Source organism: Blennius ocellaris (assembly GCF_963422515.1).
Source record: "Blennius ocellaris genome assembly, chromosome: 16".
Taxonomy (NCBI): domain Eukaryota; kingdom Metazoa; phylum Chordata; class Actinopteri; order Blenniiformes; family Blenniidae; genus Blennius; species Blennius ocellaris.
This window is the reverse complement of record NC_137665.1, coordinates 11394024-11414231: the sequence shown is the minus strand read 5'-3', so window position 1 is coordinate 11414231 and position 20208 is coordinate 11394024. Positions and strand designations below refer to the sequence as shown.

Genomic DNA, 20208 nt, shown 5'->3' with positions numbered 1-20208 from the left:
TTCACCGCGTGTGCACCGACACAGCCGAGTGCCGTCTTTTATAGTCTCACACTGAAGCCATTCTGTGCGTCACGAGTCTAATCAGAATACAGTCCTTTTATAGACACGTGAAGACCCCCACTTACCTCTGCGGCTGGGACATAGAGAGTAATCTAGTTACCTTCTCGAATATGCCAGATATAATTATGGAAATAAACGGTACTTTGCAGTTTGGGATTTACAACTGAAATCTTATTTGTGATATTTTCAAATCCATCAGCAGGATTCACGTAACCCCCAGGAGCATAAAATAATATAAAGAGAGAGAGACATCCGGAAAAAAAAACAAAAAACAGGTCTATTCAAACCTGATCAAATGTACCACTCTATTTTTAGAAAATAGTGTGTGGTGAGAGTCCAGATAATTGCACGAATCCATAATGAATGATGGTGGTGTGAAATGCAAATACTATTAATTGGGTTAATGTTTCTCTCCTGCAGTGCTGCCATGGTGACGAGACTTATTTTGTGTCTCTTCAGTTTCTGTGTCTTATGTACTTTCAACAATCACACATTGTTTTCTCTGAGGACAGAAGCCACTTAAAACACACACACACACACACACACACACACACACACACACACACACACACACACACACACACACACACACACACACACACACACACACACACACACACACACACACACACACAAAGAAACCGCCACTTAGCCTGACTCAGCCCATTGAGGAATTTAATATTCATGAAGCTTGTACACATTCTGCTTGCATATGAGCCCCCTTGATTCAGTGCAGTGCTCACGACTTGCTTGCTACTGGAGACACGGCTCACTCTCTGCTCTATGATTCACAGATGAGTACTCTGCAGTACCTCCAACCTCGAACATTTGAAGTTATTCTCCAATGTACTGGCACTGCAAAAAGGCAATATAGAAACCATTAGAATGTAGAATCAAGACTCAACAAAGGTGAATCAAGAGGTGTACAGTTATTTTTCCAGTGACAGTTTAACAAGGGAATGCTATTGAACCGCCTGTGCTTTGCTCGTCAACTGCAGAGGAAAACACTATTCTATAAAAAAAAAAAAAAAACCAAGGGCACTCAGCCCACATAACATTTGTTCATGGAAACCAGAAGAATTGGATGTGCAGGCATATAGAAAGAACTGGCTGATCGCCATGGAGAAGGCAATTTTGTTTCAACTGGTGCAGTGTGGTGCTGCAGCTGAAAAGATGGAGCCGATGATCGAGGCATCTACTTTTTGTTTTTGCCCCCAAAATGACAAATCGACAAACAGATATAAACACAGAAATGCACAAATCTGTTGTTGGACTGTATAGTTATTTGCAATACTGACAACTCGTCGTCTTATATGAAATTCCTTTGTGTGTTTATTCACATGAGTGTTTCACCCTATTTCACCTTTGGAGACAGCCAAGTGGTGTCACGGGGTAGTGAGTGCTTCACAGTGAGCCTTACGTGCTCTCTGTGTACATGCATTATTTCTCTCCAGGTCTTCTCCCACTGACTCTAAAGTTTCCTGTACGCTTGCGTGTATTTCTGTGTTGTCCACAGTGTGTCCTGCCTTCACCTGTGAGCTGAGATTGGCTTCAGCAACTTGGGACACTCAGATGGAGCTGATGGAGATCCACTAATACAGATTGGAAGACAGGGAAGTGGTTCAGACAAGCTGATATATGAAACCTCCACTTGATAGCCCTCTTTGAACAGCACACTTGCTGGTTAGAGCATTATTTTCAGCTTCATCTCCCTCTATGTCTCTGACGAATCTGCTTTTCTATCTCCCAGTAAACAAAGCTGGATGTGTTGACCTGCTAATGGCATGACACCTTTTGAGCTGTCTGATTTTGCTCTTGATAAACAGAGTCAGTTCCAGCAAAACATTCTAATGTGCCATTCACACGCTTTTAGTACCCTTGATTAAAACATCCTTTTATCACATTTGTAAAAAGTGCTGTTTGTCTTCATCGGAGGTAAACATTGTGTGTAAGTGCTTTCAATTGGTCCATCTCGTAAAAAATGTCACGAATGCTCATACAACAATTATGCAGATATTTATAAAGTTAAATGTTAGAAGCATTAATTGATGCAGTCTGTCACCCCTGTTTCACGAGACGCATGGGTTTTATTCACCGCACATTTTTATCCAGTGCAACGTATATCATAAGCACAAGCAACAATATTGACTGAAAATAACTTAAAAAGTGCCATGAAGTTGTTTTTAAGTTATATAAGAATCAACAGACTGCCCACATCAAGTGCTTTCTCCTATCGTATGACTTCCAAGTGCAGCAAACTCCTCTCTGTAAACATTTAGCTTGTCAAGAGGCAAACTATTGTCAGTTAATGCCAAAACAATAACAAGTCCCCCATTTAATTCATTGTGTTTTATCAGAAAAGGAACCAGCAAATAGAGGTGTGTCAGTTTCACCTACAGTAGTTCATCTGTTGGATGAGAACACGCACAGTTTTTCCTCATCATTTCTCTGCATGTTCTGGTTGCTGTTCACTGCTTTTCCTTTCCTTGGGGTACTTTTGATAGACACTGATCACAGCCGAAAAGAAATAACTCACAAGAGCTGCTATTTCAAAGACAATCTAAACAATCGCAATTTGTCCTTTCCCCACTTCTTTCATACGTCACATCTAATTTGAGGACAAAGTGTCTCCTTACTGCCTGATATATCCTCTAACATTTGAAACAGCTTTCCCTTCACCTGTCAGTGACCATAATGTTATAGCTGGTCAGTCTATAATATAAAGAATAATACCACTGCAGAGGGATATTCTGGTTTCCTCCCACAGTCCAAAAACATGCATGGGAGGTATGCTGGTGACCTAAAGTTGGTGTGAGGGCGTGTGTGTGGTGTTTCCATCTCGCTGCTCCGTCATGGACTCGTGACCTCTCCAGGGTATACCCTGCCTTCACTCAGCGTTGGCTGGGATTGGCTCGAGCGCCCTGCGACAGTGGAGAAGATGATGGATCAGTAAGTTTGGCCGTTCACTACAGCAGGGAGAGTATCAACACACACAACCACTAGAGGGCAGTGAAGAAAAGCAGATTAACTCAGGTTTGTCTCAAACGATGCCTGAATAAACAGATCCTGATATGATCAGTGTTTACATTGTAAACAGCCATGTATTAAAAAAAATAACCATTCACCTTAATATTGAACACACATGTTATATTCGTCTCTCCATTGTTTTCTTTTTCACTCTCTCTCTCACACTCTTGGTTTCAACTCAAACATACACTTTCAGCTGTTCAGAGGGTGTAACAATTAGGTTACTCATGTAAACTCTCTGGACACTCTGTCATTCTAGGCTTAACCCACATCATTACTCATGTCTATTACAAGTATTACGTCCCTCAATGCAGGCATGCCCCCAAAACTTGAGTCAAAAAAGAATACCTCATATAGCATGTGAAATACAAGCTCGCTCTCTCTCTCTCTCTCACACACACACACACACACACACACACACACACACACACACACACACACACACACACACACACACACACACACACACACACACACACACACACACACACACACACACACACACACACACACACCAGCATGCAGTTTCCCTCTCTCCCATGTGATGTCACCATACACCCCCCCCCCCTCGTTTTCCCGGCTGTGGCCTGCATGACCCCCCAGTGCTGACCTCATCAGGCCTTTGTTGGGAAACAAAGAATGCCCAGGCATCTGTTTTCAGGAAAAATAAAAACGTAGGGTGCCAAGGCGGGGAGGAGGATCGGAGGAGGTAGTATATGAAGTTGAGCTTGAATGACCTGATCACAGTCAAATGAAAATGAAACAGCCAACAGCCCCACAATCCAGAATGCACTTCACAAATTTGCAGTCGGTCATTTTTCAGAACATAACAAATGCCAGCATGCTCCTAAGAACTTGTTGGTTGAATGGATTTTTTGGAATTCTGTGCACTTTACCCGCTTTTGTCGTCTTCTGGAGTGCATTTGTTGTTTCAAGGTGGAGCTGGTATTTCCTGTATATCCTGCTCAGTCAACCACAAGACCAACTGCTCTCTCCTGCTGCCTTAGTTATTATTCACTCAAGATCGGACACTGATCCTTGTGCTCTCCAATACAGACAGCTTCAATTTTCTTTTGCAGGTTTACTTGAATCTGTGCCAACCTAAATCCAGAAAAGATTTAGGCAGTATATAAAGCATTAGGAGGTGACTTACAGACAACATCCCATTAGTGATAATAAATAAGTAAAGAGAAGAGATGGAAGGATGGAGCTGCTGAAAAGGAAGTGACTTCCTGTGGGAAAACACACGGACTTACAAACTGTTCCAGCTTTTATATCAGTGTGTTCGAGTATCTTGTCGTGATTGGGAACACAATTTTTTGAAGATAATATAATGTATTGTCTGTCAGTGGGCTGCGCTGGAATTATTCTGCATGTTGAGGTGGTGTTTGTGAACATGTATATTTTAAATAGAGAACCACTGTTGTTCTCCGGGACATGAGACGGGAGAAAGTAGGCATGCTGTACTCGGAATAATGTGTGCGTAATTGTGATTCCTCAGTTTCTGTGCTCAAGGCCACCTGCTTTGCATGGTCTGAGATCAGCAGTGAAAGGGTTAAGTCTGACTCTGCATGCACCGAGCAGGCAGGCCTCCCTCCCTCCCTCCCTCTCTCCCTCCCTCCCTTCTCTTCTCTCCATCCATTTTTTACTGTGTTTTCAGGGGGGCCGAGCCATCTGCAGGCTCTGCGCCTGGCTGGATTTGGGACGCGCGCACACAACTTTATAGTTTGATGACAAAAGTGCAGCGCTGCGCTTTACTTTCGGATTGTTTCCGAGTACGCAACGGTTCCCGGGCGGACGCTTCCCATTTGCGCTTGAAATACCTCCCACCACACTTCTTCTTGTTCGCACACGGGACGGGTCGAGAGGCGGAGGCGTTTCTTCGTCCACCCGAAGCCTCCCCAAGTTTGGGACCGTTCTGACGCGCTATGGCATGAAGGTAAGACGGCGAAGAAATCCACCGTCCCGATTTAGTGTTTCCTTTTCTCGTGTCGAGATTTTAACTTTTTTTTTTTTTTTTTTCCAAACTGGAAAACGTAGCTGAGTCACGGTTACATACTTCACCGAGCCGATCATCCCATTTGACGCAATCATGGCCCCGGTCGTCCTGGTCCGGGACGGAAAGGACAAGTGAAACAAGTTGAGCCCACACCTCGCCCAGAACCTCTGCTGTTTATTTACACAGGGTGTTGGGCTGTTTTAAAAACACGCCGATCTGGAAGCGTTTTCGATTCCTACCTTGGTTTTATGTATTTAAAAGGCGACTGTGCTTTTAATGGTAATGGATCGTTTCATGGCTCGTTCAATCCCAGGTGGATAGTTGAAGAGAAATAAGTCAAGGTCACAAGTTAAACCTTCCCTGAAAGCCATGTTTGCTTTGTGTGGACGTATGGTAGTAAGAAATGGGCTCTTCACCATGTTTTGATTATTAGTGTGAGCGCAAAAAAAAGACGTTGAGTATAACATTTAACCCAGAGGGGGAGATTTCTACCGGCTCTTTGATCCTACTGTAAAAAACCCTGCTTTCCCTGTTATTATCTAATTAGCACCCTTCTGTTTACTTCCCCAACTTTCAAGTAACCGGTCTTAACAGGAAAAACGCTTTGTCAGTTGGTGTCTGGTTATTCCTCATTAGACTTCCAGCTGAGAAATGTCAGGAATCTTGAAGGACATAATGAAGCTGAATCTGTCACTAGCAAAGATTCAAACTGTGGTCTTCTGTACCACATTCTTTTTAGACTTTCCCTAGCAATGTGTTTACAATCTTATCATGACACTTCCTCTGTGTGTGTCACCATACATTCAGAGTACACCCACAGGTACACGTTTAGTCAGTTCTTCAGGGTATATGTTAACGTTTGATCAATGTTCCAGTCAGGAAATGTTACACTCGTCACTGGGGCATTTCCTTTTTGTCTTATTCAACGTCGCCCTGACTCACAGGGTTGATACATTTAACTTGTTGTCTCATCTGAGTTCTGAAATTTTGGAAGTACTTCCTTATGACACAGCATATTGATTTTGAAGGTAAGACATTGTTCCTCCGTGGTCGTGCAGCTGGGTGCTCACTGAGGCAGAGGCGATGGTTATCAGGTTGAATGACTCCACAAGACAAAGCAGAACAAAGTCCAAGGCAAAACCTTAGCTAGCCCGCAGCACACAAACAATAATCAGTAAAAAAGCAAAACAAAACAATCCTTGGCATCTTGCCTGTGCATTTCTGTGTAATCGAGCTGTGTACGTACAGTTCTGTGAGCATTTAAATGCTTTGGAGCCCTTCTGCAGTTGTGGTGACGTAATGGGGTCAGAACAACACAATGAGGTAGAGCCCCTCCCGCTTCTGATGACTCTCAAAGGTAAAGCACAGATTTCTACACCAGCTGATTAGAAAAATCGCCCCTGCGTTGAATTGCACTCGGAAACAAATATTTGCTCTTGACTAGAGGAAACGGTCTTTTTTTCTAAATTGATTTCAGAAAGTAGCTGTCAAGCTGTTAAGGGCCTTATGATCACCTCACTGTATGTGTCCGCTCAGATCTCTTGGAAGTTGTTTGAAGGAAAACTGATCCCAGGTGTTTGGTTTCACTGCATGGAGGTGCTGAGGTTCCTCTTTTCTTCCAAGTACATTCAATGAATGAAAATGTGTGTGAGAGTTAGACAGTGGTCATTCAGGCTGCTGGTACGAGCATATACAGACAGAATGTGTTTGTTGTTTAAGAAAAAAACAAAAAACAAGTTTTCTAATAATATGCTGTGTAGGAATAATAAAAACCTGAACTGACTCGGAACATCTCTGTGTGTTTCCAGCTGCTGCACACTTGTGGACGTCATTGCAGTCTCCAAGAGGCCTGTACTTCATTGCTCTTTTCTTCACTGACCTGAACAGCTTCTCTCTAGCCCGAGGCAGCATAGTGGACAGACCCACTCTTAGACTTTCCATTTGCCAACTGTGAAACACTACCGCCAACATGCAGACTTCATCACTCCGCCGGCAGATGAAGAATATGGTCAACAACTACACGGAGGCCGAGATCAAGGTGCGGGAAGCCACCTCCAACGACCACTGGGGCCCGCCGAGCTCGCTCATGTCTGAAATTGCAGACTTGACCTACAACGTCGTGGCTTTCGCTGAGGTTATGGGTATGATCTGGAGGAGGCTCAACGATCACGGGAAAAACTGGCGCCACGTTTACAAGGCGCTCACCCTCCTGGACTACCTGATCAAAACGGGCTCGGAGCGTGTGGCGCAGGAGTGCAGCAAGAACATATTCACCATTCAGACACTGCGAGACTTCCAGTACATTGACCGCGATGGACGTGATCAGGGCGTCAACGTCCGAGAGAAGGCCAAGCAACTGGTGGCTCTGTTGAAGGACGACGACAAGCTGAAGAGGGAGAGGACCCAGGCCCTGAAGACCAAGACGCGCATGGCGGGCGTCACCAGCAGCATAGGCTCGGCCTCCATGCCCCCTCCGTACCCGGGACGCCAGTCTGGAGGTTCCGGAACGATGCACGATGAGTTCGGCAGGTGCCGAGATTCGCCATCCTCTTTCCACTGTGAGTAACGGGAAGTCCTAACACTCTGTCCAGTAACTGGGCACTCCCTTTACGAGTTAAACAAGTGAGGTTGTCTTGAAATGCAACTCATTTTGTTCCGTGAAATAGTCAGTGAGCTGAGGTACACAAATGTTTCCTTGTCACGTATGACTCGTCGTTTTTCAGAATGACACGTATGACAGGTCATGAGTTGTGTCAGATAATAATGAACTATCTGATACTGATAAGTAAATGAGGGATGTTTACAATTATCGTTGGATGTTGGAAATATTTTCAAACTGGCAATAGAAAAGTGGAAAAACACAGCAAATTGTCATACTGTCCTTCTCTGCTCTCCCCTTTTACGTTTGATCACAGGATCTAATGCAGTTTAATTTCCAACATCTAAACAATGATGAATAGGAATAAAATCCCTGCTATTTTTTAAATTTGTTTTAATAGAAAATGTTTAAGTTTTCTGTGTATTGACGGCTGGATGTCTGCATTCCTTTCATTCTCCTCTACAGTCACGTCAGCTCAACTGGATTTACAAAAGAGAGGAGGCCCTGTTTGTGTTGTTCTCTATAATATGAAACTTCAGCAAGACTCGATGTCTATTCACGGCGATACTCTCGGCAGTATTCTTGATTAATTTCAACTAAAGAACACATTTTGGAAGCACATAATGCAGCTGTGTGCATTGTTTGAAGTGGTTTGGATGGCGTGTGCTGCTACCTCAGCCTTTATGTGGTCGTTGTGGTATTTATTCTGGGTGTCAGTCAGTAGTAGAGATGAGGTTTTTTATAAATACACAAATTACTCTGTAATATTCTGATGCGTTCAGAGTGCTTCATGGAGGAAACGTTTATATCCACAGATGTTATCTTGCTGATTTATTATCACTCCTCAGTAAAAAGTATTTTTGTCCAGCACATTTTCCACTTTAAAGGCATAACGCGCATACTTTTCTGAGTCTGAATGAGCGCCAGTGGGAAACATGTGGACAGATATCAGCTCTAAGCTCTGGATTTGTGGTTCATTAATGCTATAAGAGCAGATGGTGTATTAGACTGAGGCATGTTTCATACTGTGTACCCATATCAATATCCACTGTCGTGGAGACATATTTTATCCAGACTTGGGTTGAAGTTGGAGGACTTCTTGCTTTGAGGGACCAGAGCTAATTGCTGGACCATGTTGCACCCTCATCAGTGTTACCCGCCAGGAGTTATGCCATGAAATTTGTCGAGATGGAATAGTTTTCTAAAAGCCCTGCAAGATGAAAAGAAACCTTTTCACTGACAAGCTGCAGATGTTTAAATAATTCAAATGGGGATATGATATTTCTGTCGGTATCTGCACTATGTGTGTGTCTGGGTGTCTGTGTGTGTGTGTTGGTGCGAGCCTGACTACACACATTAATGGCCTCACTTCACTTCCTGTGGTCTCAGTGTCTTCAGGGATGACAGGGCAAGGTGCATCTCTTGGGGATTCCTGGACAGTAGAGCAGGAGGATGGTTCAGCACAATGCTGATAAGTAGTAGGAAAATATTAATTGTCAATCACGGGGTATTGTTGGGGCAGCACAGTGAGAATTGATGGTTTCTGAAAACGGACTTTGCCAAAATATAGGCAGCCCCACTCCCAGCTTTTTATACCATTTGACCCACAGCCTGGCACCCAGACTGGTTCAACCCCCCCCCCCCCCCCCCCAAACCCCAATTTCGCTTCCACAAACCTGGACCTGAGTCCTGCAATGTATCTAGAAGATTCGGGGTAATAAGGTGGGCCCCAATCCAATCTGTCAATTCCTCTCCCCCACCAGCAACCTAACTCCACACAGCCACGCCATTGTTCTCAGTGCCGGCCGAGTAAGGCAGACTGTGGCGAGCCATGCCAGCGAAGGCTTCGAACAACAGGCAATGGAAAATTAACATGCACAACAGTGCCAGCTCTTTTCTGACCTTCAAAATCAGCCTAAAGTGTTTCTTTCTGTTTTCCCATCTCCTCCCATCCCCTCCATCTGTTAATGTTTCTCCCTCTTCGTCCCATTTGCTCGCCGTTCCTCCCTTAAAACCCGCTCCTCTCTGCTTACTGCAGCGTCTTCTTCCTCTCCCCAACTTGCTCCGGACCTGGAACAAGCTCGGCCTGCGACCAGCGGAGAAGAGGAGCTGCAGCTGCAGCTGGCCCTGGCCATGAGCCGAGAAGAAAGTGAAAAGGTACCTCTAATCAAGATAACATGCACACACACTCACACACTCCCACTGAGCACAAAGCTTCTCATCTTGCAGCACGTGGGCCTGACAGGAAGAGGCTTCTCAGCTGCACTGTTGCTGACATGTACTGCGGTAGAAAAGCAGTAAAAGATTCCCGAGCAAACATTCTTGAATTCCCGTTGGTCATGGTGATGAAGCACGACTATTTTCCATGTCTTCTTGGCCACCATTTCCAAGAACCGTTAACAGAAAGTGATATCATCAACCTTATGTCTGATGTAATCAATAATAGCACTCTGACCAAACGGCGTGAGCGATGCTGATGAGCAAGGGAGCTGTGACTGAGAGCCTGAGGAGGCAGACAGGATGTGTGCATTGATCCACTCCTGTGCATCCTCAGCCTGCCCTCGTCTCCGTGGCAAGGGCAGCTGCAGTCCTCGGACTTGCCCCTTCAGATACTGTCGAAACATTACACTATAACGCAGTTTCTTCTTCTGGAATCAACTGGCACTTTAATGACAAATTGTCAGTTTAGAATGAACTTTGATTATTACGATCTTGATGCGTCTTCAAAGTTTTATTCTCGCAAAATCAAGACTGGTCTTCCTCATAATTACCCTCATGACTGTTACTGCTTGACCCTAGCCACCTACCACACTGGATATTGATGAACAGACACAACTCCAGATCGCTATGAACCTCAGCAAGGAGGAGGCCCAGAAGGTACCAGTACACTGGGAGTAGTAATGACCCTTCCTTTGCTTCCAGCACATCTCCTGCTCTGTGCAATGAAACTAACTTTACATTCTCATCTTTTCCCTTCTGAGAAAAAAAAAATGCATGTACAACTCGCTTTCTCTCATCCCCAGGTTTGACCTATAACCTCCTCCATTTTCAAATTTTTTGAACAGAAAAATAACATTTATTGTTCTCCGGAAATTAACAGGTTGTGGCTTCATTCTTCCGTTTTACTAACAAATAGATTTCTCTTCTTAGCGGGATTGGATGAGGTAGACATCTCGGACACTGACTGAGTGAAGTGTCAAGAAAATAACCACAAACAAATGACACATTACTGACTCCATTGGTACTTATCAAATTGCATGTAAGAGAACTCTTAAGAACTTCTCAGCATCATGGGCACCTTAATTGACCTTTAACTGATTAACACTTGCAGCCAGCTCCACCACGTTCAGCAGCTGGCAACCCGGGGACGGACGATGACTCCCAGCTGCAGTTAGCCCTGAACCTCAGCAAGGAGGAGCACCAGCAGGTAAAGTCCGGGGGGCGGGGGCTGCATTTGTAATTCGGGAGCAAATGCAGTGTAATGCTGGACGTTTTAGACAAGTGTCCTTACAGCTGAGCAGACCGCCAGCCAGTATTATCTGAACTAGCCTCAATACTGACTACCTGGGGAGACAGAAGAGAGACTGCTGATTTTGCTTTATATTGTCTATTATTTGCTGATGAAACTTAAAACCTGAATAGCTGACTCAACTCTGTACAAAGCCATAACAAGCATTTTAAAACAGCAGAGACAATAGAGAAGCTGTTAAACAACCTTTAAGATCCTGCAATGAGAACACCTATTCTATTCTATTGTAAACTATACCCATGAATAACCCACACAAACTTTGTATAGGCAGAGGATTAAGTTAAAGAGCAGGAGCATTTTTGAATCTTAATCCGAGTTTGTATTTCTATCAGTGGGGAATTTTATGCCATCTTTGTCTATCTTTGGATCACTAAACAGGAAAACAAAAAGTGTGTTAATTTAAACCTACACTGTTAAAGATTACACACTGACAAATGTTTGGAGAGAAAAAAAAAATGTAGAGCGAAAAGGATTATTCTCGCAGCAACTTTAAATATATGTTTTTTAAACTTCTCACATTGTGTTGGAGAGTCGTGGTCCTCAAGCTTTGAACACTTTTTCACTAGTGATAGAATTTTTTTTTAAAAGAGTACGAGTAAGTGTGTCTGTCTATTTTTAAAAGCTCACTGTAACTTTCAGTATCAGAAGGCTTTTCAGGATAATTGTGTTTTTGATGGTATGAGTCGGTCATTTGACAGACGGAGATGTTTAGACGAGTCTTGTCTGTGATATTACTGGCAGTCCACATTGGCTATTATAATGAAGCAAAGGTCTATTTTTTTTTTAACCAATTAGATATTGTAAGTTGTTTCAGTGTAATGGTTATGAGAAGTTTGCATGTGAAAACCTGTGACAATAATAGCGTTAGTGGAGTTTGCCACTGGCATTTCAGAGAGCATCAAGAAATAAATAAAAATTGAAGGACATGTAGTGGGTTTGTTTCAACTGGTTGTCACATCTCCCTTTTAAGATCAGCCAGTGTTTTTAAGAATTTAAATTAAACCGAGATAATGGACTGTTTTCATTTCTTAGCCAACAGTTTTTCTTCTTTACTTTATTGTTTTTTGCTTTTTGTCTTTATAAAACATCACTTTTCTTTCCCCACAAATCGCTGTATAAATCCTTTTGTGTTATTATCTCTGCACCCTTTGTAATCCCCTTCCTGTTTTCATTCTGGCACATTGTCTCTTCCCTCCCTATTTTCTCTTTATGCTAATATACAGGAGCACAAAAGAACTGCTCTGTTAGGGACCACAGTGATGCTCCGCTCTCTCCTCTCTTTGACCAGAGAATTTTCTGGATCGTACCAACGGCATGCATAGATAGTGCATTGGGAGAATGCAAGCTAACTGGTTTCTCTCTGCTGGTTGCTGAGTCATAAATATAAAATGATGTGACAATATGTGAATTTAGCCAAAAGCCATTATGCCCAATGGCGTCTGTGTGTCTCTCTCGCTCCTTTTGTGTTGACAGGAGCAACTCAGTCGCCAAGGAGATGAATCTCTGCTCCAGAAGGCTTTGGAGGAGAGCAAACGTGAAATGCAGTCGAAAGGCGGGGTACGAAACATCTCAATAGACACTCGAGAAGAAATGGACGCAAACATATACAAACACAGATATGTTATAGATATGAATGAAGGTTACTATATCGAGCTATATACTGAAATAATCTGTTCTTTCTGTGTTCAGACGGCCTTCATGGACCTAGTAGATGTGTTTGCAGTGCCAGCAGAGCAACCTCCGAGTGACAACCGCTGGATTAATACTCAACACCAGGCAGCTGCTGCCGTTGGAGGCACAGACCCCTGGGACTCACTGGGTGAGCCTTGAGTTTGATCCGAGCCAAGTGTCATAATTTGGAGTCTTTCCTAGTCAGATACACAAGGATAAGACTACTTTCTAAACAAATGTAACTATACAGTGTACGGTTTAAAGATGTGGTTCTCACTGTAATTTTCTGCTTTGCTGTACAAGAAGGAAGTGCCTACAACCCGAGAGCGGATTCTCCCTGGATGGCACCTCCGCCCTCAAACAGTCCTCCCCCACCGTGGGAGCCGCCGGCCAACCCCTGGGATGCACCACAAAACAATGTCTCCAACCTCAACAATGTGGGCGGAGCATGGGCCTCAAACACAGGTGAGCGTGTGTGCGAACATGCTCAGCTGAGCGTTACAGACATCATACCAGTGCTTGAAAAGACGAGAAGTATCAAAAGCTAAATGGTGTCATTTCATATGTTTATAGCCTCTTCAGGGGTTGATCCGTTCTCGGCTCCATCAGAAGGAACCCCTTTCAGAGAACCTTCTCCACGAACTGGAAGCCCCTCGGGTAGGTAACAAAACATATAGTCATATTTTCACTCTGGGTTTGTGCAAACTATTTATAATGATCTCTTTTCCTGCTGCCAGATGGGGATCTGTTTGACGAGGCCATGGACGGCGGTCTGCTGAGTATGAACGGTCGCAGAGACGGTAGTCCTGAACTCTTCGACCTGTCCCGTCTCGGAGAAAGCCTCGCCGACCCCGCCCCTCGCACATGTCGGACCCCTGAAACTTTCCTGGACCCCACAGCCGCCTCTTTGGTGGACCTGGACAGATTGATCCCGGGAAACCCCCCAGCAATGGCCAAGAACCCCTTTGTATCAGGTAATTAGTGTATTACCGACTCCAAATGCAACAGCCAATGGGTACATTGTCCTGAAGCTGGTCTTTAAAAGAGCCTCCAACATGGAAATTATGTGTACATTGTTACATGAGGAAACTGTCTGTGTTTACTGTGCAGAATAAATAACTTGTTTCCTACTTACCACTTTATGACATACATTTTGCTTTCAGAGACTGATATAATATGTTGATAGAATTTTAACTCATTCTACATGTAATATTTTGTTTATAAAGTACCTTCAAAGTGCTCTACTTGTTTAAAAAAAAAAAGTTTAAAAGACAAAGCAAAAGACAATAAACACAGTTTAAGGATGAAATCTAACAGTAAATGTGCTGGTCTTTAGTTTGACTTTAAAACTCTCCACAGGCGAGGCCTATCTGATGGCCACAGGGAGCCTTTTCTGACGCTGACTTACTGATGACCATTGTCATGATTTTTAGAACATTTTAAAGACCTGTACACTGTACTCTCATTTTTTCCTAATCCTGTATTACAGCTTGTATAAAGTCAGAGGAATAAGACAAATATTTCCTACTATTTGCATCACATTGTTAAAAAATAAGGTCTTGGTACAGGAATTCAAAAAAAGCCTTGCATCTTATTTTTTTTTAAATGTCATCTTCTGACATGTTTTACTTTTTTGTCAACAGATGGAACAATAATACAAAACAGTTTAGTTTGCTTTTTGTATTTCTCCCATGTGGCCGTCTGTGATATAACCCTGGAATTTTTATTTTGAAGAATTGAAAGTGTTCTTGAAAGGATGGTTCGAGTAGACTTCTAAAACTTTTTTTTTTTTTTTTTATTCAGGCCTTAATGCCCCCTCAACCACCAACCCTTTCCAACTGGAGCAGCCAAAGTTGAGTCTGAATGAGATGGGCTCCACCTCTGCCACTGTGGCTCCTCAGGCCTCCTCCCTTCCGTACAGCACCTCCTTGCCCCTGCCGATGAGCCACCAGGGTGCCAGCCTCCCCTCGTCTCTCACTCACCCCACGCAGCCCGGTCTGGACCTGCCGGGGGCGCTGCCGGAGCCCCTGCTGCCCTTCTCCATGTCCAGTACTCAGGGATCACAGTTGGCACAGAGCAGTCAGAACCCTTTCTTGTGAGGGCCGACTGGATTGGAGCAAACGTCCTTTAAAAAGGGGTACGCCATCATGTTCTGCAGCATCTAAGGACTTGTACAATAATCCATTCCTCAGTGTTTTTATAGACAATACGGTAACATATCGATTCAAGATGGTTCTGCGCCTCACAGCTACAACATATCCTGCTTCTATTTTAATGAATGCAGTTATGATGTGTCAACTAGATAACAATTTTTACCGAAAACTTTTACCGTCATGTAAAACTGCTTCCAAGACCATAACCTGTTAACTACTCACTACAAACTACACAAAAGCACAGATTAATTTGTTGTCAATAAACTCAGCCATAGATAGTAGGCATACATATGTGCGATGGGCTCAGATGACCACTCTTTGCGAAATGTACCCAAATAGGCGAATTGTTTGTGGAAGTGAAAGGGAAAAGTTACTTAACACCTGTCCAGTGCCTGACTTGTGACTGCATCAACACTGTTAACTATGTGGAGTTCGGATCTGCTGAAAAAATATCAGCGTATATGCAATTTTACTATCAAGAAATCAATTGCTGAATGAAATTAAAGTTTGGGAGAGATTGTAAGTGCTTCTGAATTCGTAGTAAGTACAGTTGCATTGGAGAGTTATTTGAATGTGAGTTTTATTCATTGCTTGTGAACCACTGATTCTCATCAAATACAATGGTATGATTATAACAAAATGTTTCATTCTTCACATTTTGTCATTTCTCTTGGTATCAATACATTTCATATGAAGTCATCACAAATGAAGCACACACCCAGCAACAGTTCCTGTGTTTGTTGTGCATGTTTCCCCCTGCTGGTGATACATCGTCATACAGTTGAAGCCCCAAGCCTCCTTTCAATGGGGCTCCTCACAAATTCCATTTGACAAATGTGGCAGATTCCTTTTGTCCCCAAACCATCAGAGTGAAACAAACGCTGCCGGACACCACCAATACACAAAAGCTGCAACAGGTCTGTAGGAGATTATATAAACCATATCATGTTTTCACTTGATGTGCAAATCTGATATTTACAAGGGCAGAGCAGGAAAATCTTTTTCTGCTTCTGTCAAAATCATGTCAAAGAGGAAGTTCTCTGACTTCCTCGACTGAAATTCCATTTTTATTTCATCAGACTTCAATCGATACATTTTGTGATATTGTTTTAAGCAACTGTCAGAAAGGCCAATTTACCACCATATACTACCATCCATAAAATTCTTACACATCTCTAATCACCCAAATTAACAATCATACAGTATGATTATCGTCATGTTCTCTGCCACAGTGTGATACTGTTCAACACTAAGCACACTATTAAATCCTTTTAAAACTGTAAACTTTTTGTTCTTCAAGGATAATACTGATGTAGCTGAACAGAAGGCTTGAAAACATTTTCACAACTTTGTTAAGAAAACATTATTTGACTGCAACAGACTCCAACCAGCTCATCACCTCTTTAAGTCCCTCTCCTGATCGGGCACTCATTTCCAGTACTGTGATTGGCTGAGTTGCAGATGCGATGATATCGTCCATCCTGAACAGTGACTTTATCTCTATAAGGCTCATAATGCAAGGCATGTCCCTAAAAAGAGTTGCAATGGAAAACGAATATCAGAAAATGCAAAAACATTGAGGATTACCTGTGGAAAAAAATTTATTGTAACAATAAACTCGTGATAAGACAAACATATATTGACTGTCACTTCTTTAGTAAGCCGGCATCACCTCTTGTTGAAGAGAATAAGCACCGGGGCATTGTGCAGAGGCTCGGCAGAGAGGACTGACAATAACTGGATACAAGAAGAGGAAATCTGAGCTGTATGGGCTGAATCCACCACAAACTAAGAAATAGGAAAGAAAGAGATTTAAAAAAAAATGTTTTTAGAACAAATTAATTTCATTTACAGTATCAAGGCAAAATGGTTGTACAGACATATAGGTCATACAATGACAGAGGAGCAGTCTTTGAAGTAGCTGGGCCATATGGGGCCCATGCAGCCTCCCAGTTCTCTCACAGTCACCTTCTTCTTTTTCATTGTCAGGTCTGTCAGATTGGTTCCAACCTGAGACAAAACATATATGAGGTGTTACAGTTAACTTGAAGTGTCAAGATACAATTCACCCCTACTTACTGTGGGCAGAGTTGGAGGAGTTGACTCGAGTTCACCTGAACTGTTCCTACTAAACTGTGAATACAATCCATGAGGAAAAATAAACAACCGTCACAACTTCAACTTGATACGGCTTTTGAATAAGGCGGGTTTTCAGAAAGATGAAATGTAAATTGACGTGTTTGTCGTCTCTGCAGTTATTCGGTCATTTGTGGCCAATCGTAAGATACTGTGCGGTAATTATTATTATTTTTTTTAAACTTAAAAAGTGAGTTTTTCTTTAGTAATTTTGTATTTTTTGGGGTAATTTGTATGAATTTGAGGTAGATTTTGGTACCGATATGACCACGTTGAGCCACGAGTCAATGCTAAAAGCAACATTTATTGTTTTGTTTTTTAATGATACACCATTGCAAAGTGTCATATAGTACATAAGATCTTTATATTCACGCCGATATGTCACACGTCGGGGCTAAATTGCACCTTAAAATGCCTTAGCTTTTACCAGCAGTACGTTAGCTGTCCATTTCAGCTACGTCTTAGTGCGGATTACTTCTCCCCATTCTCAATATAAACATTCAGACGTGCGCAAAGGATATTTTGTAGACGTTTGATCAACAATGTCTTTCCAACGCCGGTCGCTCCGAGAAGTAAACACGTTTCTTTTCTGCTCATTTCGTCTCTACACAGGAAACTATTGCAAAGGCTCATATTAGCCTGTTAGCATGAGTAGCCTCGCTTGGTACCATGGTGACGCTCACGTGACCATGATACTCCACAGCAATTGAGCAAAGCTCACGTCAATCATCACTAACTACATTCTGATTGGTTACATTTCAGCCATATGAAAATGACGTGGTGATAAACAGAAGCAAGACATCTTATTGGTTCCCGTGGCGGAAGCTCTGAAATGTCTCGCCCCCTGTTAACCTGGTAGAGCGTCAGTAAAGTGTTTTTTGGGAGAAATTATTCAGAACGTCCATGGAGACAAAAATAAAGAAAGAGTTGGGGACCACCCTGCTGAAATCCACAGGCCACTCTGGAGGCGGGTGCATCAGCGAGGGCCAGAGTTATGACACGGACACCGGGAGAGTGTTCGTGAAGATAAATCACAAGAGCGAGGTATTAAATCTGCGTATGCGTTACTTAAGTGAGAATGCAATGTCACTGGGTTGTTACTTTATCCAGTCCAACTGTGCAAATCTCGGTCTCCATTCAGTGGTGTTTCTTACGGCACTGCAGTGATAGTGGACTTTGAGACGATGTGATGCAACTGCGTGTTTTGACTTATTAACTTTGCAGCTGCAACTATACTGCTTCTGACCGATTGTGCTTTTCTTGTTGTAATCCAGGCCAAGTTGATGTTTGATGGTGAGATGGCCGGTTTGGATGCCATTCTTAAGACACAAACTGTCAAAGTGCCCACCCCTATTAAAGTGATTGTGCTGGACACAGGCGGATGCGTGTGTGTGATGGAACATGTGGACATGAGAGGTCTCACCAAGTAAGAGCCTGCAGTTCAACTGTAGCCTCTTGATACGTTTCCAATGAACTACTCAATGTTTAACTTCACTGAGCAGGTATTCAAAACAGCTTGGAGAGCAGCTGGCAGACCTCCACCTCCACAACAAGACACAAATGGAGAAAGTGAATAAAGAGCAGCAGACTGTAGGTAATTACGTTAGACTTGGCATTAATACATAGAAAAGTCAAATGCTGGACAAATGTAAACATATTATTATCATTGCTACTCATTGTATGCTGTTTTTAGATGATAGTTAACCACTGATTGATCAAGTTCTATGTTTGACTGTCCAGGAAAAGGACATGCTCAGTCAGATGTGGCTGTTGTCAAAAGATTTGGCTTCAGTGTAACTACATGTTGTGGATATTTACCACAGGTACGTGGGTAAATACTGAAAGAAATACACATGTGCCATGCCATCTGTATATGCTCTCTTTGTGACATTACAGGCATCCTCTGGAACATCACACTCTGGTCTTTTTTTTCCTGTGCCTTTCCAGGAAAACGAGTGGCAAGATGACTGGGTGACATTTTACTCCCAGCAGAGGCTGCAACACCAGCTTAACATGGTGGAGAAATCGTATGGAGACAGGGAGGCTCGGGAGCTATGGTCCAAGCTACAGGTATACCTACTCTGTTATTCTGTCAGAAATGTTTGTACACAAGTTGTTTTGTTTGCATCATTCATCAAATTGTGTAATGTACATGTTGTTGTTGTTGTCATTTACAGCTAAAGATCCCTCAGTTATTCAAAGATGTGGCGATTGTCCCCGCACTTCTCCATGGAGACCTATGGGGAGGCAATGTGGCAGAGTGCACTGATGGCCCAGTCATCTTCGATCCTGCTTGCTTCTATGGTCATTCAGAGTATGAGTTGGGTATTGCTGGGATGTTTGGTGGATTCAACAGCTCTTTCTACTCTGCGTATCATGCAAAGATCCCTAAAGCACCAGGATTTGAAGAGAGGAATCAGCTTTACCAACTATTCCACTACCTGAATCACTGGAACCACTTTGGTGGGAGCTACAGAGGCTCTTCAGTCAGAATCATGAAGAACCTACTGAAATAACTTTGCTGATGGTCAGTAGTAGCAAACCTTACAGTCTTAAAACTGAGCACAGTATTATGTATATATTGCAAATTTGACCAAAAACAATGTAGCTTGTTTCTTAACATACCAAACATAGCATTTTAACATTGGGATGTCTGCTTTAGAGCATATTTAATACAAAACCAATATTGTATAAGCAACTTCATCTTGCTTGTTCACCTTACACCAAATACAGTTTTAGGAAAAGGTTCGTTTTCTATCAGTCACTAACTGTTATTGTGTTTGTTTGTTTTTACAAAGTGTATCAATGAGTTACTAATTAGGTACTTAATGAAAATGAAGTAGATACTCAACACCATCCAAGATATTAAGGATAGAAACCTGTACAAGGAAGTTATAATTTAATCCTTGTTCATCTGACCAGATTAAAACTTGCAGCTGTGAAGAGGATGTTGAATGTTTGCAGTTCTTCCAATATATTTATATCTGCCTGCTTGTCCACAACTTAATCAATAAATCCTGAGATGATATAATGT

General features: G+C 42.7%; 3 protein-coding genes across 6 annotated transcripts; 2 read left to right on the top strand and 1 right to left on the bottom strand.

The window, feature by feature from the left end:
• Positions 1-4752: 4752 nt before the first annotated feature.
• epn3a (epsin 3a) lies at positions 4753-15675 on the top strand. Of its 4 annotated transcripts, XM_080511505.1 has the most exons (12): positions 4753-5026; positions 5128-5226; positions 6895-7644; positions 9724-9842; positions 10485-10562; positions 11017-11112; positions 12688-12771; positions 12904-13033; positions 13189-13350; positions 13459-13542; positions 13623-13859; positions 14689-15674. In XM_080511505.1, the coding sequence occupies exons 3-12, from the start codon at positions 7056-7058 to the stop codon at positions 14982-14984; spliced, it is 1875 nt and encodes a 624-aa protein (XP_080367631.1). In that variant the 5' UTR covers positions 4753-5026; positions 5128-5226; positions 6895-7055; the 3' UTR covers positions 14985-15674. The 4 variants fall into 4 exon arrangements, with proteins under 4 accessions (XP_080367631.1, XP_080367632.1, XP_080367630.1 ...); XM_080511506.1 differs by lacking the exon at positions 5128-5226 and having other exon boundaries at positions 13192-13350; XM_080511504.1 differs by lacking the exon at positions 5128-5226.
• A 719-nt stretch (positions 15676-16394) lies between these two features.
• Positions 16395-17771, bottom strand: arl16 (ADP-ribosylation factor-like 16; the record flags this gene model as incomplete). Its single annotated transcript, XM_080511520.1, has 5 exons — positions 16395-16567; positions 16711-16826; positions 16932-17048; positions 17118-17171; positions 17694-17771. 5 exons carry the CDS (start codon positions 17769-17771, stop codon positions 16402-16404), a joined length of 531 nt encoding a protein of 176 aa, XP_080367646.1. The 3' UTR covers positions 16395-16401.
• A 306-nt stretch (positions 17772-18077) lies between these two features.
• Positions 18078-19992, top strand: fn3krp (fructosamine 3 kinase related protein; the record flags this gene model as incomplete). The annotated part of the gene is made up of 6 exons (XM_080511516.1): positions 18078-18218; positions 18449-18600; positions 18677-18768; positions 18915-18997; positions 19122-19244; positions 19352-19992. 6 exons carry the CDS (start codon positions 18078-18080, stop codon positions 19688-19690), a joined length of 930 nt encoding a protein of 309 aa, XP_080367642.1. The 3' UTR covers positions 19691-19992.
• Between the last annotated feature and the right edge of the window lie 216 nt (positions 19993-20208).